Raw genomic sequence first — 20739 nt, 5'->3', positions numbered from 1 at the left:
TCTCCTAGGACATACTGACCTTTCACTGCTTAAATGTCTGGTTGTAGGTATCATTTCATTGCGCAATACCAGCTGCCGACGGTAGTAAAATAAATGGCGGCAACAACTAAGCAATAAAATGTTTTCCCGTAAATTACGATATGTCATTACTTACATAAAAATGTTACGCAGTCCGCTGAACAAACACGACGTTAAATCAAATGTGCAAGACGGTAAAGGAAGTAACACCGAAACAGTTATATCCTCGAAACAGTGAAAACCAACCACGCAGGGAACACACTACGTATTATAACCTATTTATTTCAACGTATCAACTAAAAAGCGTTCAGAACTAATGCAGTGCTGGAAACACTGGCCGCACTCGCGACAGAAATGACCGTCAGAAGCGCCTATAAATCAAGACGATGAATACATTGAGATGTTATTTATTAGCAAGCAATGCATACTCACCGCCCGCCTCTGAGAGATCTTCTTCGTCACTGGAGTCGGCAACGGAAGTGGAGTTAGTATTGTTGTTGTTGTTGTTGTTGGTGTTATTGTTGTTGTTGGTGGAGGCCTTGGTGAGCAGCTGGTGGCTCGACGTGTCGGTGGCCGCTGACTCGGAGCCTTCAGTTCTGTAAGTCAAAATGTTACAGTTATTTAACCAGAGACCATTCCCGGTCGGCAGCCGAATAATAACAATTTCAAGATATGCAACATTCTTAGGTACTTTGTTATTTATAAATAAATATTCTAAAAAAATCAATATTTTATACATAGTATAAATATTTTCTACCAATCGTTAAGAGTTTATCGCAAAAGGAGCAAATCAACGCAAATCAAGAGGCATAGTAAAATATATGTACGACATTCTGTCATTGAGATTTAATTATTTAATCAAGTCAACATCAAGACCAAATGCTGATGCAGCAGTCTTCTTAGTGCTAATCAACTTCACTTCCAGCACACAGCGACATACAAGTTTCTAATTGCTCACCAAACTTACATGCCCTCAAAAACTAACGACAAGATGGGTGATCATAAGATATGGTTAATATAAATTAAAGATATTAAGCCTCATGGAAATACAAGGAAGAATGTTAGTGTAATAGCTACGATATATCAGCCAACCTGGACTGCTTGAGTTCAGTTGTGGGGGCTAACGACAAGATGGGTGATCATACGATATGGTTAATATAAATTAAAGATCTTGAATCTTGTGGAAATACAAGGAAGAATGTTAGTGTAATAGTGTAATAATTGGCCAACCTTGACTCCTTGATTTCAGTTGTAGGGGCCTCAGCGCTGGAGCTGAGGAGCGAGGACGTCTTGCTGTCAAAGTCGCCGTTCTGCTGGGGAGAAGACGCGGCCACCGCGGGAGTGACGCTTTGTTGTTGTTGGTGGAGGTCTTGGTGAGCAGCTGGTGGCTCGACGTGTCGGTGGCCGCTGACTCAGAGCCTTCAGTTCTGTAAGTCAAAATGTTAAAGTTATTTAACCTGAGACCATTCCCGGTCGGCTGCCGAATAATAAAGATTTCATAATATGCAAGATTCTTGGATACTTTTCTATTTTTAAAATAAATAATCTAAAATATAAAATCAATATTATATCGATTAAATATTTTTTATTACATTTTCTAGTTCATTGCAAAAAGAACAAATCAACGCAAAACAAGAGGCACTTAAAAATTTGTGTACGATATTGTCAATGCGATTCAATCATTTAATCTAGTTAACATCAGGACCAAAAGCGGATGCAGCAGCAGTCTTCTTAGTGTTAATCAACTCAATTTCCAGCATACATCGACCTACAATTTTCAAATTGCTCACCAAACTTACACGCCCTCAAAAATTAACAAGATGGGCAATCATACGATATGGTTAATAGAAATTAAAGATATTAAATGTAATGAAAATGCAAGGAAGAATGTTAGAGTAATAGCGACGATATAGTAGCCAACCTTAACTCCTTGATTTCAGTTGTGGGGGCTAACGACAAGATGGGTGATCATACTATATGGTTAATATAAATTAAAGATATTAAGCCTCATGGAAATACAAAGAAGAATGTTAGTGTAGTAGTGTAATAATTGGCCAACCTTGACTCCTTGAGTTCAGTTGTAGGGTGCCTCAGCGCTGGAGCTCAGGAGCGGTACCAGGTAATCATACGATATGGTTAATATAAATTTAAGATATTAACTATAATGGAAATGCAAGGAAGAATGTTATAACGACGATATAGTAGCCAACCTTGACTCCTTGATTTCAGTTGTGGGGGCCTCAGCGCTGGAGCTGAGGAGCGAGGACGTCTTGCTGTCAAAGTCGCCGTTCTGCTGGGGAGAAGACGCGGCCACCGCTGGGGTGACGCTCGAGGACGGGGGTACATCAGACGCTGGTAGGGACACAGCGTTAGGGGAGTTGGTGGAGTCACAATGGGATGACGTGGATAAACTGGAATCGCCAGAGGATAAAGCTCCTGTATTGGCCTGTGTGGTGGGAGTGGCAGAAGAAACAGCCATCCTAACGTCCCCGGTTGTAGGTGCAGGAGATGAGCTGTTCAGAGTCCGAGAAGAAACAGAGGAAGAAGAAACTGGTGGAGGAGGCGGGGAATTGGGCGCTGAACATGCCTCAGGTCTTCCACTCTGTTGCTGTTCCTTCTGTAACGCAGCCACAGAACCTCGCGTGGTCACGCCTGTAGAATTGAGCCCCACGACCTCCAACACGCCCGTCTGTGATGGAGCAGCCGCCGATCCCTTGGTTGCTCGAGGTTTTCTTATTCTTCTCTTGACTTGAGCTTTGTAGTTCTCTTTCTTTTTAGTACTATAATAGTAGTAGATACAATTAGCTACGGTCTTTTTCTCGAGATATGAAGCAATGAGCACAAAGTTCTTAGGATGCTGCAGGTATTTCTCACGAAAAATATCCTTCTCCTGCTCAGACCAGGTGTTGCAGTTCTTGTGCTCCTTGTACCCCGCCACGGGGTCAGCGATCAAGCCGTTCCTGCACTCGAAGCGATAGTTGCGGCGCACCGCGTCCAGCAGAATGGGAGGGATCACGGCGTACGACCGCATCTTCTTCTCCTCGTTCTGCGAATAATATTTAATTTAATTATTTTATATTTGCATTATATATATATTAATTTAATATTGACAATCAGTCATAACTCAATATTACAGAATCTCTACCTATAAAGAGAATTATTAATTTAAAATCAACTTGGACAACATGCGTGTTTTGAGCAGGTATAGGTGCGAATCTCACTAGCATAACTTGCATGTCATGTTTCCAAGAAGGTACCGTAACTTTAACAATACGTACTAATCAAGACACAAACCATGTGAAGTTAACAACATTTATGTACCTCTTGCTCCTGAAGGCCGTCCATGATCTCCTCCATCTCAGCATCACTTTTAACCCTCGCTCCCACCCTCGTGAAGCGCTCTCGGTCTTCCCTCTGCTTGCGCAGCTCATTGAACACTTTCTCGAACAGCTCTCTGTTGCGACTCATCTTCTCGCGGTGCTTCTTGCTGTTCTCCTCTTTCTCCACCTGGCATAAGAGTGGTAAATTGTACTCATCTCGCAACCAATGTTGCCTTATAGATAAGCAAGTAGTACATAGAATAGATAAGCATATAGTACATTGTATAGCTTTTCTCGGTGCTTCTTGCTGTTCTCCTCTTTCTCCACCTGGCATCAGGGAGATAAATGGTAATCGTTTCGCTAACAATGTTACCTTATAGATAAGAAAATAGTAGATAGTATAGATATTAGATAAGCAATAATACATGGTCGAGCAGTTTCTCGACCTGGCATCAGAGTTGTGAATTGCACTCATCTCGCAACCAATGTTGCCTTATAGATAAGCAATAGTACTTAGTATAGATAATCCCCATAGTCGAGCAATTCCTGGTTAAAGTACTCGCGCTATTTCTTCCTTGGCCCAGTATGAAAACTAAACTTCATGGCTTGACGTCAATTTTAAAATCCAATTAACTAGCTTACCAGAAAATTTATACAAAAGAAAAATAATACAACTAATTTAGAGGGCATAAACGCTCATTTTTTAAGGGCAAATATTGACCAGCAAAATCCCGTGAAATTGAAGAAATAAATAGTAATAATTTGCAATGTTACCTGATTGGTTATGTTATGTTACCTTTTTGAGCCATTCAGTGCGCAGTTTGCTGTAAGTGGCGGTGATTTTCTCTATTCTGGTTCGCCTCTCTAGCGCCTCCTTCTTCACGTGCTGGATGATCTTGGCTTTAAGGCCACCGTTGTAAAATATTCTCTTGTTGCTCTCGTAATTACGGGTGTCGGAGGGCTGGTGGTACAGCGGCTGTACGTACGAATAATTCATTTTAATGTCATGACAGCCAATGCTAAATGTCGAGTACAGAAACAAAATGTTAGGGATTAAATAATACTCAACTACGCTGTCAAGATAACATAATCATTAGAACAAAATAAATACAATTTAGTAACATAAATATACAATTGTAGACAATGAATGAATTGAACAATTTCACGATTCTAAAAGTATGTGGCGTTAGTCAGAGAATACAAAGTCCAACGATTAGAGATATTTAAACCGAGTCGAAAAAATGGATATATGTAGTTAATAACAGGATATTTGCTACAATGACGTTAATAGGAGGATATTTGCTACAATGACAACAAGTCCAAATAAATTAGAACATAAATATCTCGATAACCAACAAAACCTAAACATAAGTTGAAGATACATGCGTAAATGCGTCCAGGGGCCGGAAGTTTCAGACGCATCTACATCACTCTTATGACTTTCTAACTCCACATTCACTGACTCGCTGTTCTAAAACTTAAAATCAATGAACACACAATCTTACTAGATAAATCCTGCGGTAGGTATACTCTAAATAAATGAGGAATTGCCGAAAGCGAAAACAAGGAGAAATAATCAGAGCGGGGAGACAGGAAATTAAACTCGGCGACTGTAGCGCACTCACCAAAAACGATGGACCGTCCATGGGGCAGTTGATTTTAGCCATCTCCTTGTGCGCCTCTTCCGCTTTTTTCTGCACAAGCAAAATGAATCTTAATTTACGTTCATAAACAGACAAGATGTCAAGCTTAGGAAAGCGAGCGATTCCTGTTAGTAGGAAAAGATCAAAAACTGCGTACATGACACACATTGTCATGGTTAACGAATCTCCCTGACAACAACGCATTCAACAGAATTGGCAGAGGACTACTTTTTCCAACACGATAATCCCCATACCTCAAAAACTACGAAATTCATCTCGCCCCGAAACCAACGTTAAATTTTGACCAATTCGAAGCGTCAGTACTCGCTACTAACAGGAGACTATTACCAAAAGATGTTTTTTATTCAACAGTACTTTATTGATGTCATAAATTGTAACGCACATTATCGGCGGTACTGGTAGACAAAGGCGCCATGCATAACAACGTACTTTATTGGCGGTAATGGTAGCATTTCGATTTAATAGCGTACGTAATAGCAACGGCTATAGCGGTTATAGCAACGGTTATAGCAACGTACTTTATTGGCGGCATAAATGATCTGCGGGAGGCTGTGGTTCTTAGCCTTGCCATCATCATCACCAGCAGCGCCGTCCTGGTCGCCTTCACTCTTGTGTATGGACGCGGCCTCGAGCTCCTCCGCCTTCTTCTCCATCATCTTGATGGACGCTTCGAACTTCTCGATCTCGCGGTCCACGCTCTCGATCTGCTTCAGGATTTGGTTCTTGATTGAATCGGGAGAGTCGTCGCGAATTTCTGTCGGCGTCGGAGAGATTGCCTCCACTTGGGGGTAGTAAGAGGATTCCTGGAAACGATTTAGGGATTAGACAAATATTGACAACATTTGTCAGCACTGAACGAGCTAAAAAATTTAGTAGTGGCGGTACAACATAATATTTACACAAACGAAAGCAAGCAGTCACTTCCCGTGGCACGGTAATATAAATGAAGGTAAAAACGGTGTTATATGAATAAACTGCGATCACGTATATTTTTAGTGTACATAATCAGTTTTTCTTCAATAAAGCTTGCTGAAATTTCAGCAAAAAAAGTAAGATGATGCTTCAATCAGAACTTCAAGGCATTCGAATTGCTGTCAAAGACTGCACTGAAAATTTTCTAACTCAACCGACGGATATAGGTACCGTAACTGAGAATGTATTAAGTGACATCACTTAATTATTCAATAACCGCTGCAACGAGACAAGTAAGTCTCGCACCACAACGCGCAACTAAGAACAGCCCATAGAGTTTGTCGAGCGCAATATAAAAGCAAGACGAGCTGCTGAATACGACCCATCACTCACCCTGGTGGGGTGCACGTCGGTGTTCACGTGCAGGCTGGTCATGCCACCCATCACTCACCCTGGTGGGGTGCACGTCGGTGTTCACGTGTAGGCTGGTCATGCCACCCATCACTCACCCTGGTGGGGTGCACGTCGGTGTTCACGTGTAGGCTGGTCATGCGAGCGTCCTGCTTCATGACGGGCGGCTGCGAGAGTTTGATTCTCTTGCTGTTGTCCACGTTGGTGGCGACTGCAATGCTCCCGCCACCGCCACCACCACAACCCGTGGAGACAGACACTCCACCACCACCAGGTATGATCTGCACCAATTCACCACCTCCGGGGCGGTTCGCGTACGCCCTGTACAAAATACAATATGAATTAGTATAATCAAATTACAAAACCAAGTTTAGTATCAGAATAGTTTAGTCACCGTATGTATTTTCTTGATACACATAACCAAACAAGAGAATGCGTGGTTTGTATGACAGCGTTAATATCTACAAATAATCACAAATCTCAAGAAGCGTAAAATATATAAAACCGTAAAATATTATATAAATACCAACTCCATGCAGTAGGTAATTGCAGTTGGCTATGCAAAATATTTTGATTGCAAAAATGGCGTTCAATATCAAATAATTCGCTACCATCTTCCTTGACACCTCAAAAAGAGATAACCATAGACAAAAAACTACTCGAGTTCCACCCAGTTCCATGGAGCTCATCAAATATTTACAGTAATCAATCTAGAAAAAGACTACGAAGTTTGTAATTTATATTCAACAGAAATATCTTGGTCATCACTCAATTAAAATCAAAGGACTAACCCGTATGGACCCATGATACTCGGTCTTCTCTGGTTGGTGATGAGCAGCGGTCGGTCCTGCAATAAGAAATTAACATAAGTAACAAAATAACCTCTTGTAACACTCTTCTCAAACACCTAGCTCTGGTACTGGTCCGGGAATAATAAAATTACCGTTTAATTTAATACAATTTATATGGGCGATCTTCATAATGCACCAGAAAACAGAAGACAGACAAAGAAAACGACACGGTATCTGAGAAAGACCACGAGCTCCATAGGCTGCCATAGTTTGTCGAGTCAGCATATATTAATAAAAATTCAACCCCCGTAAATGCAATGAAACATGATTCACAAAATACAGGCTACTTGTTGTAGGTTGCAGTTTATTGGCGTCATTTAACGGAAATATTATGAAAATTTTATTAATTTAGAGTTTTTAAAGATAAATATTCATACGAGACCTGATGCATAAATTTAAACATATGATGGTAAAAGCTTTAAAATTACGCAAAATATCTCAATTTTGGCCTTCTTTTAATGAAATTGCTCGCACCCACAGCTTCGTCATCGACTTTAATACCATTTGCGTCGTTGCAAATTATGTTACGTATGTCATAACATGATAGCGTTATGTTATGTTGTAGTATGATAGCGTGATGTTATCTTATGGTATGATAGCGTTATGTTATGGCATGATAGTCTTATGTTGTAACATGATAGCGCTACGTTGTAACAAGACAGCGTTATGTTATTATGGCATGCTAGCGTTACCTATGTTATGTTATAACATGATAGCGCTGTTATGTTGTAATATGATAGCGTTATATTGTAAGATGATAACGCTATGTTGCTATAACATGATAGCATTAGTTTCAATGGATTGTCTCCTGGCCAGGTGCAGTAGTGCTGGGGTCAGTGAGCCGAAGACTACATAGGTCATTGGGATCAGATTCATGTGTCTGTAAATACATCTAGTATACATATACTAAAATACTATGATCTCACCATGTGTCTGTAAGGCTCGGGACGATAAGACAGCAGAGTTTGGTACCGCGCGTCGCCAGCTGTAGGCAGCGGGGCTTGAGGCGGGTATGCTGCAGGGTAGCTTCCAACAGATGGTGTGGCCCCTGTGGGGGGTTGGGGAGCAGGGGCCGGTACACCCCCTCCTCCCCCTGCCACGTTGCTGCGCCCCATAGGAGGGGATATCGTCGCTGGCTTGTATTGCGCTGCGTCCAGCAACCTGTACATGGGCAACATCAATATTACTTACACATACTGTAAACTACTCATACTTATCCTATAACATCTTATTAATCCTATAACATATTCTTGATTACATATTCCATAACATCTTATTAACTGCATATCTAAAACATCCTGTTGCATACACATTCATTAACACATGCGTATCTGACGATCCAATGCAAACAACCTCCGGACATTATCGGCCAGGTATTGTCCGTAGAATAAAACAAGACCAATAACCATCGCAATCGCTTCCATGGTAATGAGATAGAGATAGCCAAGTAAAAACAAATAAATCAGTTCAACGATTCAAATTATATTTCCTTAGCAAACTCAAGTACACCGAAAGAATCATACTAATTTATGTAGCAGTAGAGAATTTACAAACTCATTGTCAATGAGAAAACCATAGAAAAATCGAGAGATAAAAAAAAACAAATGAATTAAATTTTGTTTTGGAATTTGTTGCAAGATGAACATAAAGATCACTTTTTTGAACAGCTAAAGTAAAAAAGTAAGAGTAAGTTATCACATAGTTAAAGTAAAGTCAGAAATAGACACTGACTCAAAGTTATCCTTCTATTGCAGCATTGAGAATTACTCACAGAACAACATATTAAACTCTCAATAAACACAGAATTTATTTCTATTGAAATAATATGCACGCACTCTAGAGCATAGAGAGCTTCACTTCTCTTTCTACCCTCCTAACAACACTGGTTCAATGGAAATAATCAGATTACAGCGCACGTGGTTCACTAATTGACAGTCAACGCACACAACGGCAATACGTACCGACGCCTTCACCTTAACATCAGCGTCAGCGTTAGCAATGAAGCAAGCATTTCCGGTTTTCTCTGAGTTGCAAAACTTATAGTAATAGGAAGTGAGCGCGGCTCTCAAAGCTGGCGTGCGTATTCCGTAGACTTCAGTTATACCTATTTATACTCGCGCCAACCTACGCAGTGGGTGCAAAAAGTATCCGACACAAAGGAAAAACTTTATTTAATTCAAGCTTATCCAAAAAATAACGTAAACAAACACTATTCTATTGTAAATTTGCATGAGAAATACAAATGTGATGCGAAAACAACAATATCTTTAAATGTTGACTTGATAATTGTAATTTTCTTAGTTTAAGGTTATAATAAAAATAAGTTTTTCCTTGTGTGGGATACTGTTTGCACCCACTGTATATACTGTATGTACTTCAGAGCCGTTAAAATTATACGAAACCATCCCGATATCAACGCAACAACAATGTGCTGGAACGAGCAGCTCAGAGTAAATGTCCAAGGATATTATGTATAAATGTGTAGAGTGAGTAACGGAGGCAAGGGCAGATTGCGTGAGTGCTGTACTGAGATAACAAAGAACTCATGTACCCGGACCTAGTGCATTTGTCATAAGGCCAAAGTTATTAATGTAAAAGATGTTATATAGTAGTAATAGTACCAAGTTCAAAGAATACTGAATACTTTAATACCAGTTGAACATCGAAGGAACGGCCTCAGATACTTTAAGGAAATAAGGAAACGGTTGCATATTAGCACAACATGTAAAGTTGAACAGATCTACTACGAAGTACAAATAATATCGGTGCGCTTTATCCTGACAAAGTAAATTACTGGTATTCAAGAAATAACAATATATAATCAGAATATCCGAATTCATAAATAAATGAGAAGGAGGGACTTTTTCATTTGGATGCAGTGGTTTCTTTTCGAAGTAGATTGGCTTGAACAGGAAAGATCATTTTCCGAGAGAGCATGGCATATTCTCCTCAATAAAGTATTTAAAGATAAGTGATACGCTAAAAGCGGTAAATCTTTCGGATAGTAGTGAAATATGATCGCTGCGACATTTCATTAAAAATACGAGCGCAACTTGACAAATTTATCTTGCGATGAAGTATAGGTGAAGTAATGAAATAAACGATATGATCAATAACAATATTCCATCCAATTCGGCCGGAAATTGAACAAATTTTTGAAAGAAAATAAGGTTTAGAGCATCACATAATAACCAAAAGAAATGATGCCGAAGAATTTTTTTAATAAGGTTTATAGAGCATCACATAACAACCAAAAGAAATGATCATGAATTTAAACAATCAGAAGACCGACTGTACTCACACGGCCTTATAGCCAATCCTCACTATAGGCCGTATTGACGATGAGCTATTTGGGTCTAACTACTACTACTACTTGGATCTACTTGTAGACTAGTGCGGTATGTACTACTTGGGTCTACTTATAGACTAGTGCGGTATGTACCACTTGGGTATACTTGTAGATACGTTTAGCACTTTCGCTGTCTCAAGAATTTGCATGGAAGATCTCGATGCATCCAAGAAAATTATGCTCGCATAAAAAGCTGTGAACTTCATTATTCGTACACGTGTACAATTATAAAACCGAATGGATCCATGTGTAAAGTTATAAACAATATAAGTGTTTTCCCGACGTGTCTTTTCGATAGAGCCAGTCATTGTTAATATTTTGCTTAAAATACTTGCGCATTTATCAATTTTATTGTGAATTTCTAAGGAATATAAAATGAAAACATTCAAGTATGCAAAAAGCAGGGGAGATATATTAGATAAAGAACATCTTTATCCTCCTGAAGCTGGCTTCAGAAAAAAACTTACGAGGTCGCAAGTCCACAATAAACGAAGCACATTTTTAACATAACATAGCTGGTCAAGGCCAGCTTTGGCATGCCAATATACGATCAGTTCATACTTGTGATGGAAATGTTAACAAAAATCCTCTTTCAGCAGCCATATTCTAAAAAATAGGTAATCACCTCTCAGATATTCATCGATTCCTTTTTTCTGATAATCCTGGCTCTTAATATCAACTTACTGATTATTAGCAAAGACCTTTGTGAGGCTCTGGTGAGAGAATCGCCTCGCTCTTGACCAGCGTTTGCAGCGACCGTCACATAAGAAGGCAATCCACACCACGCACTTCGACAAGTCAGGTCGTCAAAGGTCAAGTTCGGTCAAAGAACTCTAGTCCACTCAAATAATGCTATACGATACGAATTCACTGTTACGTTTTTTATCGTTCGTTCATCAGGTCACATGAATTCATATGCATTTCCCAGCGATGATTTTGAATACATTTGAACACAAGCAATTGAAGCAATCATTTATGTTAATTTATTAAAATTTAAGCTGTTATTAGATCTTATGGAAGTGCTCCAAGGCAATCCCGTGAACGTGTTGAGATAAACTTGCTACCAACAGTTTCGTAGAACGGGAAAACTGAAGATTACAGAAATCAGGTCATATCCGGTCGAGGCGAAGAGACGATAAGCACTATAGTGTACGATGTACCGACAAGAATGAGAGAGCAGCAGCGTACTGAACATACACACAAGCGACCGAGAAACACTGAAGCATAGAAATGAACTAACGGTATCGCGTGATTCTTGCGTGCGGCTGCAGAGATAACGTGACGAATAGCTTTGACGGCAAGTGATACGAGAAAGCAATCAAGCTTTGAAGTACACTGTCGAGAATATGTCTAGTGTATCAAGGCAGTGATACTGCTTGATGGCTCAATTATGGCAGGGTATATCTGCATACGCGATGCAATGTTTTCTTCAAAGATAGAAAGCGGAAGGAAGATTCCGTACAGTCAAAATGCTATGAACCCTCATCTATGTAGAGCAAATACGCTGCCGCAAACATATGTAAAACAGTTTACTTGTGATCCTAAAAGGACCAATCGGACAGAGAAAGTTTACACTGGATCTTATTCCCGTTGAGCATATAACTGTTTCCGATAATACTCGTCATATAATTCTAAATATTCAAGGACAAATATTCGGATGAAGTATAACACGGAGAACCACCATACACACGCAAGCGGATCAATTCAAGCGTGCTCATACAAAACGCACAACCACAGAAAAGCCACGAACGTCGCATGACGGAACAGAGGCGACGAAGCGTAACGACCCAGCCCCGCGACGTCGCATTTACAGTACAGTCTACAGGATGCGGTAGGTGCGGCGCGCTCACCACTTCCCTCCCTTGTTACCTGAATATTCCCACCGACGGCACCAGTGACCTTGCCGTGCTGCAAAACATGAATAAAACACACGCAGATGCTGCTGCTTGTGGTGGCGTCATGCTACGGAGACTCTCGCGTAACTTCCTCAAGTCTGATCCGCGCATTTCAAAATTGAAACCAGTACAAACAATTTTTTTTCATTTCGAAGAATATTAGACACATGAAGAAATGCAAGCAACAGGTAAAAAAAACACTCCAACGTTGTAGAAAGTTGCCAGAACTGTAAATGCATTCCCTGAATGTGATGAACTATACATGACAACAACAATGAAAGTAGTCGAAATTTGCAATAAACCAAACTCCGGTTCAAAAAGTTTCATGCCTTTTTCCTGGTGAATCATCCAACTATTCACAAAGAAACCACAAAATCCAGGAAAAATTGTGCACTGCTGCGGTCGTGCGACTGGTTGAAAGGCTCATGCCTGGGGGCACAGCACACTGCAGTGCGCAGCTGCGACACTTTCACTGAACAGCTGCCAAGTCCATGCAGGTGGTAAGAGAGAAGCTCTGATGAACTATGCATCACAGGACATCATGACTCAGCCCTACTGCACCAGTCCCCCGCATTACAGTTCTTTGAACCAGAGCAATCAATTCTTTTGGGATGACGATAAAAATGAACATGGCATTCCATCTGACAATATCTGACACAATGGAAGAGCTTCATTGAAAGTTATTGCTGATGTAATAAACAAAAATACTTCACTGAAACTTAAAATACTGCAATAGCACGTGCATACATGTGTCACATACGACGCTTTGAAGGAGCGATTTGCGAGAATTGCCACTGTGTTGTACAAAAATTATTGCTGCATGATCGAAAGCAAATTCTGAGAATTGTAAGCTAAAATGCAGAATTGCTTCACACTAGCGGCGTAAATTCTAAATAATAAACAACTGAGAAGCAAAGAAGTAATAATAATGGATCAACTGTTGCTGACGACATCCGAGTGACCATTGCAGTCGCTCTCGACAGCAACCGTACGACGCATTTATTGACAAACTGAAGACAAGGAGCTTAAATTATGAAGTGCACCGATGCGCAATATATTCAACTGACAAATTATAAGCGCAGCAAAAGTGAAAGGCAATGCCAAGACTAGATGGAGAAAGAGAGAGCAACAGCGTAGAACGCACGTGGGCAGCCATAGAAACCGAATAAGTTAGTAACCAAGCCAAATTAAACAACTACACCCGACCATAACTTTAAAGAGCTCACCGCATACGGCTCCTGAAACCGAAAACAACATACCAGCATCGAATTGCAATAAATATGATAGAACTTCCCTGATACGTCTTAATTTCCGAAATAGATTAGGATCACACCGGAAAATTCTATGGCGTGGTACAGAGATTCTAGTGTGTTCAACTGATAAGCTAAAATCAATAGTCCTGATAGCCTCTAGCTGAACGATGCATGAAACAGACTTGCGTAATTTACCTCAGTAAATATGCGATAAAATACCTAACAAATATTCGTTTGGTTTGTGATGCTGCATGCATATTAATGAATAGTACGGAGCAGAAGCGTTCAAATGGACTGAAGACTGTAGCTGAGCTACGACGCAAGAGGCAGTTGAGTGCAAACAGTACACCACTGCACCGCAACTACGAGCGACGAACACGGCTGTCCTAAATACTAAAGACAGTTGGCTCTTGACAGTTACTGGCTCTTGACTGTTACTCGAGTTACTCGATGCTTCTGTATATACGATACGTTACACCTTTTATACACGATGTTTCTAAGCAAGCCAACACGCAGAAAGCAGGATTACTTTAGAAAGAATTATATATGCCGAGTTTAAAGGGTAAATGTTTGGCAGAACGCACAGCACCACTTAGCATGAAAATTTGAGCCGAAAATTACATTGAGGTTCCGATCCTATAGCCAAACCGGTTAAGTGGCTTGAATACAACGATCGGTAATGTAATAAATGCATTTCATCTTTACGATCCTACAGAAACCTCCTCCAAACAATGATAATGCTGATTCCCTAGGCTGATGCATATTTTATTCTAGAACTATGTTCTAGAACTACGACAATTTACACAACATAGGCAATGGTAAACAAATTATTTCACTAAACGCTATTGATCACATATCGTACGTACAGAATAAATTGGTATACTTCGTAAAAAGCACTAGGAATTGAGAGCAAAAAAAGAGAGCACTATGGATTAAGAACAAAAAAATCACATAGGATTGAGAGCAGAAAAAAAGCACTAAGAATTGAGAGCAAAAAAAACCTATAGGAATTGAGAGCAAGAAAAAAAGCACCAGGAATTTCAGAGTCAAGCTCAAGTAAATTTCCTATTCTGACGGGTGGGTAACGCTACTTGATAAACCAGTTCAGGTGACTTTTAAACATCAAAATTAGCTCCTATATTCCAATATCTAGAACAAGGTTTCTTCCCAACATTGCGGATCGAACATCGCCGATAACCAACTTCTCGGATTTTTTCTTCAGAATTCGAACTAAACATTTTTGTCAATACCACGGATTTTTGTAGGGACGTTTGTAATTTTCATGGTAAAATCCCCATTCGACGTAATTACCAAAAAAAACATTAAAATATATTGGTGAAACTTATGAAACTAAAAGAATTTCATAGATCAAAAATAACCATTTACAAAAATACCATATAATTTTACTCCAAGCCAAAAATGGTGAAATGAATATTATCGTAAAATCTAATTGTACAATAATATTTAACAGACGATATAGTTTAACACCATTCTTAATCGGCATAATTAATACGAATATAGGAATTACTTTGAGCGATCGTTTTTTAGATAGCTACATTATAGATATTGAATGACCTAGAGCAAGCGTCAACAGTAAGATGTTTTTTTTTTGGCATCACACTCATTACGTCACACGATTGCCTGAATGGTGAATATCAGTAATCTTGAGCATGCGAACTTTGATCAAGTTATACTGCGGGAGTTACATTGACATTAAAGTGTAGGAAGGTTTGATAACCACGATTTAAAAAATCTGCTGATACTTGTGTGTGCATGATGAATAAACAAAAATCAGCGTCATTACTATGCGGATATTCAAGTATTGTGCTGGGTCTTGCAACATAACAGCGACGATATTAGAGGTACCTACCCGAGTAGTATTCAAACAAAAAAAAAACAAAAAATGCGCTAAAAAGCCTCTTTTCTTAGGTTTATTTAGAATGTCGCAATAGCACTGGCATGCATAGATCACAAATCAAATACAAACTGTCATAATGAGACAGGCAAATATAACTATGATCGGAATGTGGTCATTCAGACTCGTGCAACAACAACCTTCAGGTTGATGTCACAGCTAAACACAGAGTCGCAATATTGATCGCCTTCCAAGACAGAGCAGAGACAGCTGGGACAACGAAGACCACCGCTGCCTCACCTCGGCAGCTGTACAGTGTACCCATCTCAAGGTCGAAAGGTTATGAAAGGGAAATTTTGGGAAATTTCCCAAATACTAAACAAGAAATAATTGGAGAGCTGTGATTTGCGCTAAGGAAACTTGAGCAATATCCGGTAAAAAGCAGTCACAAAAGAGCGGCACTAACCGTACGAGTGAGAGGCAGGCAGAAACTGAACACATGCTTCATCATTTTCAGATTTCTTTAATGTGCGTAAAAATAAATTAAATCCTGATGTATATCAAGAACAAGAATTTGACTGCCTCAATTGTTAAAACATATTGAAACAATTTAATTGATTGACGCTTATAATAAGCTTTTGACGTATTTGAAGGAAACTAGCAAATAAGTTTAGGGAGCACAAGGGTAATTGAAACGTTTATACATTACACAAATAGAAAATCCCATCGGACACTGAAGAAAATAAGCCTTTCTTTAAACGCCCGTTACCACTTCAACCACTACCAGCATAAAAAATTGTTTTCTTTAAAAAACACAAGTGGTTTTTTAAAAGGCGATAATCTTTCTATGAATGTTCTAGTTCAAGCAGACTATGAGATAATTAATTCGATTCACTCTTATGGAAGACTTGCGCTCGGACAAGTACTAAACCTCTTGAATGAACATTACCCACCGCAAAAAAAAACTTGGGACTGATATCTGCTATTGCGACACCAAACCATTGCAAATGACGAGACCAATAGTCACATCAATGGATGACCAGGTTAAATAAGTCAGTCAAATAACAAGAGAAGAGGACGAAACGAGAAAGAACAAAACAAACTGAAAGAAAAATGAACAAAGACGAGCAGCGGCGCACGTTCTACCTCCGTATTGATCGTGAAGGGCAAGCTGTCATGCCAGGACCGGGAGCCACGGCCAAGCAATCCAATGAAGCTGACAGCATCTATGGCAGCTGACGTCAAATAACTTTCAGCAGGGCTGTCAGCAAGAGCACCATCACGTCAGCAACACCAAATCGCTTGATGTCTACAAGACAACACTATATACGAAACTTGGTCCATAGTTGTGTCTGTAGAGTTAACCTGTCACTAAAAGGTATTCAACCTAATCGAATGCAACTATAAGCCCAACCAGAAACAACACCTTCATTTAAACGGCAATGAATACATTTGATATACCCGCAACACATTACCAGCAAGATATCAAGCAATACAACTATTTTCAAGGCAGCAACCAAGGCAGTTTGAGGTGCGTCCATCACAGGTATAGTTGCGCAACACAGGGATGAGCTTCATCAGCTCATGAATCATGGTTCATCTCCGCAGCGGATTGTGTAGTCAGGTGTATGCATGACGCGGCATCACTCAAGAACTCACTAAATATTTACAGCGTGTAATGACTCATACTTTGATACTAGCTCATTTGAATGCTTCCGACATGGAACAAAAAAAAAATAAATTGCGATTTTCCGTTCTGAAGTATCACAGTACAGAAAACCCTCCAACTAGAGCAGGATTCCACAAAAAATACCAATTAACTCACGCGTTGAGAATCATGTAATGAAGTCAAGCAAGAGGATATTGAGGTACCAGTTCATTTGCAGTGTGGCGCAGGATGGAACGACATAGCAAGGTTTGATCATCAGATAAATTGTGAATATGATCTCATAGAATCCGTTTTAATTGAGAAGAACTTAGAGTTCCCCTTCTCCGTACCGCCGGTCGTGAACTGACAGCTCAGTAATTTACGACGTCTGTTTCCTATCATATCTTCCACAACCAGGGCATTTGAGCAGTCAGTATACGGGATTTTCACTCCACATGAGAGTATGCTCGTATATAACTAGTTTTTGGTGGCAAATTATCTATATCTACAAAATGGAAGTTTATTCAGATAAAGATTCAACACAGATCAATAGAGAAAGAACAGCACTACTTCTTTAAGTCTCACAAATTTAGGCAAGTCGCATGTAAAATGAACAGCGTAGAACAACATTTACCGCCATCGTAACTAATGTCATACAAAGTTTACATATTTTTGGTTGCTGTATAAAAGTTGTAAATAAATAGCTGAATAAGCAAGACATTTTTCAGACTGATATTTCATTTGAAAAAAGGAGTTATAATGAGTCAACTTGTGATAGAATTTCATAGGGCACCAGTCAAGCCTGCCTGATAGCGGTTCTGAACCTGGACCCTAAAGCTGAGCATCTCTTGCATGTGCCAAACCCGGCAGCTCCTACCCTTCTCTAGTCCTTGGACTGGAGCCCGCACACACATGGAAACAGGACCATGTTGTCGTGTATCTCAAATAGAGGCTTGGTTATATCAAACTTCACTTAAAAATAGCACTATACAGAGGAAATAAGTAAGTCCGAATAATGCTCGCCGATGCGTAAGAACAAACTTAGCCAACCTAAGAGGAAAATTAGACAGAAATTCTGAAAACATATGTGCCTCGCACAGATGAAAACAAAATGGAAAATAAACTTCTACCTCTGATCATTTTTTCCCGCCCCACCACAGACAAAATTAGGAAAAGATGGCATTGTTCACGGTGCAGATAGAAATACGTAGTACGCTACTTAGGTCAAAGAGTTCGTCAACGCCAATCACGTTGCTCCAACAGACGAACGACCTTTGTAGGTACTCAAACCCAGTATCGTGTCTCGACGAGTTCTCAAGATATCAAAATTTTTGATTTAGCAAAATAATTGCGTATAATATTTCTGAGTAAACAAAATTCGACAGTGCAATGTCATCTAACGTCGTTTAAATGACCAAATCGCATCGTATAACTGGTAGGTGTAAGCTCTTATGGCTTCTCTCAAACTCAGTCAAGGCATCGAACAGTCGCTCCACCAGCACATGAGAATCGAGGCAATCTCGCACTCGCTGACCTGCAAGGCAAGGTTGCGGGGAGCTTCGTTTCTTCGCAGTTTGAATTCAGTGCCAATAATGAATGGTTCACGACCCTGCAGCGTGCTTCGTATACTATATACCGTACACCCAATATGATTTTCCGATTAATCTTGTTTACACGACAGAAAATTGCCCAACAAAATCGTGTGATGTGTGAGCAAGAACTGGCTGAACGTTAGGCTGAATTACTTGAGATGGAGCCCCAAAAAATGGTTAAGGTGCAAATGATTGAAAAAAAACACGCCAGAATCAAATAAAATTCTTCCTGTTGCATATAAAATCAAACTTGGATAATTCGATATCTAATTATCTATTTCCTCCGTTGTCAAGGCACATATGGCTATCGTCGCATTAAATAAACGCAATTCGAGACTAAGATCCCGAACGAATTGTTTAGGTGACACTCCTAGACATTTAATTTCATCCTTTTGTGCTTTTCTGGCATAAAAAATATAAACCCCCGGGAATGTGAAACGAAATAATTTCTCCATTGAATTGTCACGGCACAATAGATTAATGAAGGCATTATCCATGGCAGTCCACAAGGAGGAGCGGCCAACAAAGGGAACAAAGAAACAACAGCGATGCCCCATAGCCTGGCGTGGCGGGCGAAAATACTGCGCCACACCACCACCAGCACCGCACAGTGCCAATACTATGCGACTAACTTTAGACGTGCTCACTCTCCCACGGTCTTGGCACTCCTCTATGGCACCAACCAACTCTGGGTATTTCTAGAACTCATTATTCCATCCAGTAGGATTTATATAAGCCGGCATCCCATGCATCATCAATGTCGTGACATTAAAATTTTTAGTTTAGTCTACTTAGTATACTGAACAGAATATTTTTATTACGCAAATGAAAGCACATCACGAATGTGCTTCAAGCACCCAATGGCTGTTTTAAAAAGAACGTACAAGTTAAAATGACACATTGCCAATTGGCCATTGTCACACGCAGCTCAGCAGACTATTGACTTGGATACAAGAGTACTAAGAGCTATAACAAAAAATAACTCATAGTTTGAAATGGAAGAAACGAGAATAGTGAGTGGAGTAAACTAATAAAACCAAGGCTTATCCTAACATAGAACGAGCCCTTAAAAAGGAGGAGTAATTGCGACGTATACAGCAGCGACCAGCAACTAGCTGTACTACATAAGCTGAATTCAGGACTAAGCCGAAGCAACAGAAGCGCTCAGAAGAGAGCTCGAAAGGGCTTGGCATGCGATGCATGAACATTCAACTGCTGTGCTATTCTTGGGAATGACGGCAGAGGTTAGGTTATTGTTTACCTCCTCAAAATTACGGCCAGCACATTGTTATTCTTATATAATATTCTAAGAAAACAGAACTATTATTATTAATTACTACTGAACTTTAAGACCACGAGCTCCTGACTAAATGACGCTGCAAAACTGTCACGTCCTAGCATAATTAGTCAATATGTCAGTCGAATGCAATGAAAATCTCACACAAAGAAGGAAGATCGCAAATACGTCCGACATGAATAAGAATCAACTGATAGCCAGTCAAATTATCATGCCACGAATGACAGGGCAAGTGTCAAAACAAAGGAATTGAGGCCGACATTGCAGTTGTTCAACAACCGAATGTTAGGACAACGAAGACAGAAGTAAAATACTAGGACAGGGTAAGACAGGATAAAAAATGCTGGTCAAACGTGATATCTTATTGCTCAATGTCTCCCAGCAGTAAGTTTACTCACCGTTTGTCGTGCTCCAGGTATTTCCTGCAACAAAAGAAACAAGTCAGTAAAATGAAGAGTTTATACTAGAGCTAAAACGCGAGACTCCAGTAACCAAACATAGACCACTCAAATATTAGCTCCTAACTAGCCAATAAATTTAGTTTCTTGGCAAAATATAGAAGCAAAAAGCATCCCAGTGTACATAACTAAACCAAACAAATGAGCCCTGATATCATTTACTACGACATGAAATGCAATAAAGTCCAACATGCTAGAAGAAATATCGACATCCCT

General features: G+C 39.8%; 1 protein-coding gene across 1 annotated transcript in view; it reads right to left on the bottom strand.

Annotated features, from left to right (window-relative positions):
* Window positions 1-421: 421 nt before the first annotated feature.
* Window positions 422-20739, bottom strand: part of LOC108680565 (nuclear receptor corepressor 1) — a 34970-nt gene continuing 14652 nt past the window's right edge. Inside the window, exons 2-12 of the mRNA XM_047883293.1 lie at window positions 20464-20487; window positions 8103-8337; window positions 7117-7172; window positions 6424-6646; window positions 5521-5805; window positions 4964-5032; window positions 4135-4314; window positions 3340-3525; window positions 2229-3064; window positions 1365-1445; window positions 422-614 (exon numbers count right to left, since the gene is read on the bottom strand). Coding sequence (XP_047739249.1) covers window positions 422-614; window positions 1365-1445; window positions 2229-3064; window positions 3340-3525; window positions 4135-4314; window positions 4964-5032; window positions 5521-5805; window positions 6424-6646; window positions 7117-7172; window positions 8103-8337; window positions 20464-20487 — 2368 coding nt within the window. The remainder of the gene's footprint in view (window positions 615-1364; window positions 1446-2228; window positions 3065-3339; window positions 3526-4134; window positions 4315-4963; window positions 5033-5520; window positions 5806-6423; window positions 6647-7116; window positions 7173-8102; window positions 8338-20463; window positions 20488-20739) is intronic.

This window comes from Hyalella azteca, unplaced genomic scaffold, assembly GCF_000764305.2.
Source record: "Hyalella azteca isolate HAZT.00-mixed unplaced genomic scaffold, Hazt_2.0.2 contig12546, whole genome shotgun sequence".
Classification (NCBI taxonomy): Eukaryota; Metazoa; Arthropoda; class Malacostraca; order Amphipoda; family Hyalellidae; genus Hyalella; species Hyalella azteca.
This window is presented reverse-complemented; position numbering and strand designations above follow the sequence as displayed.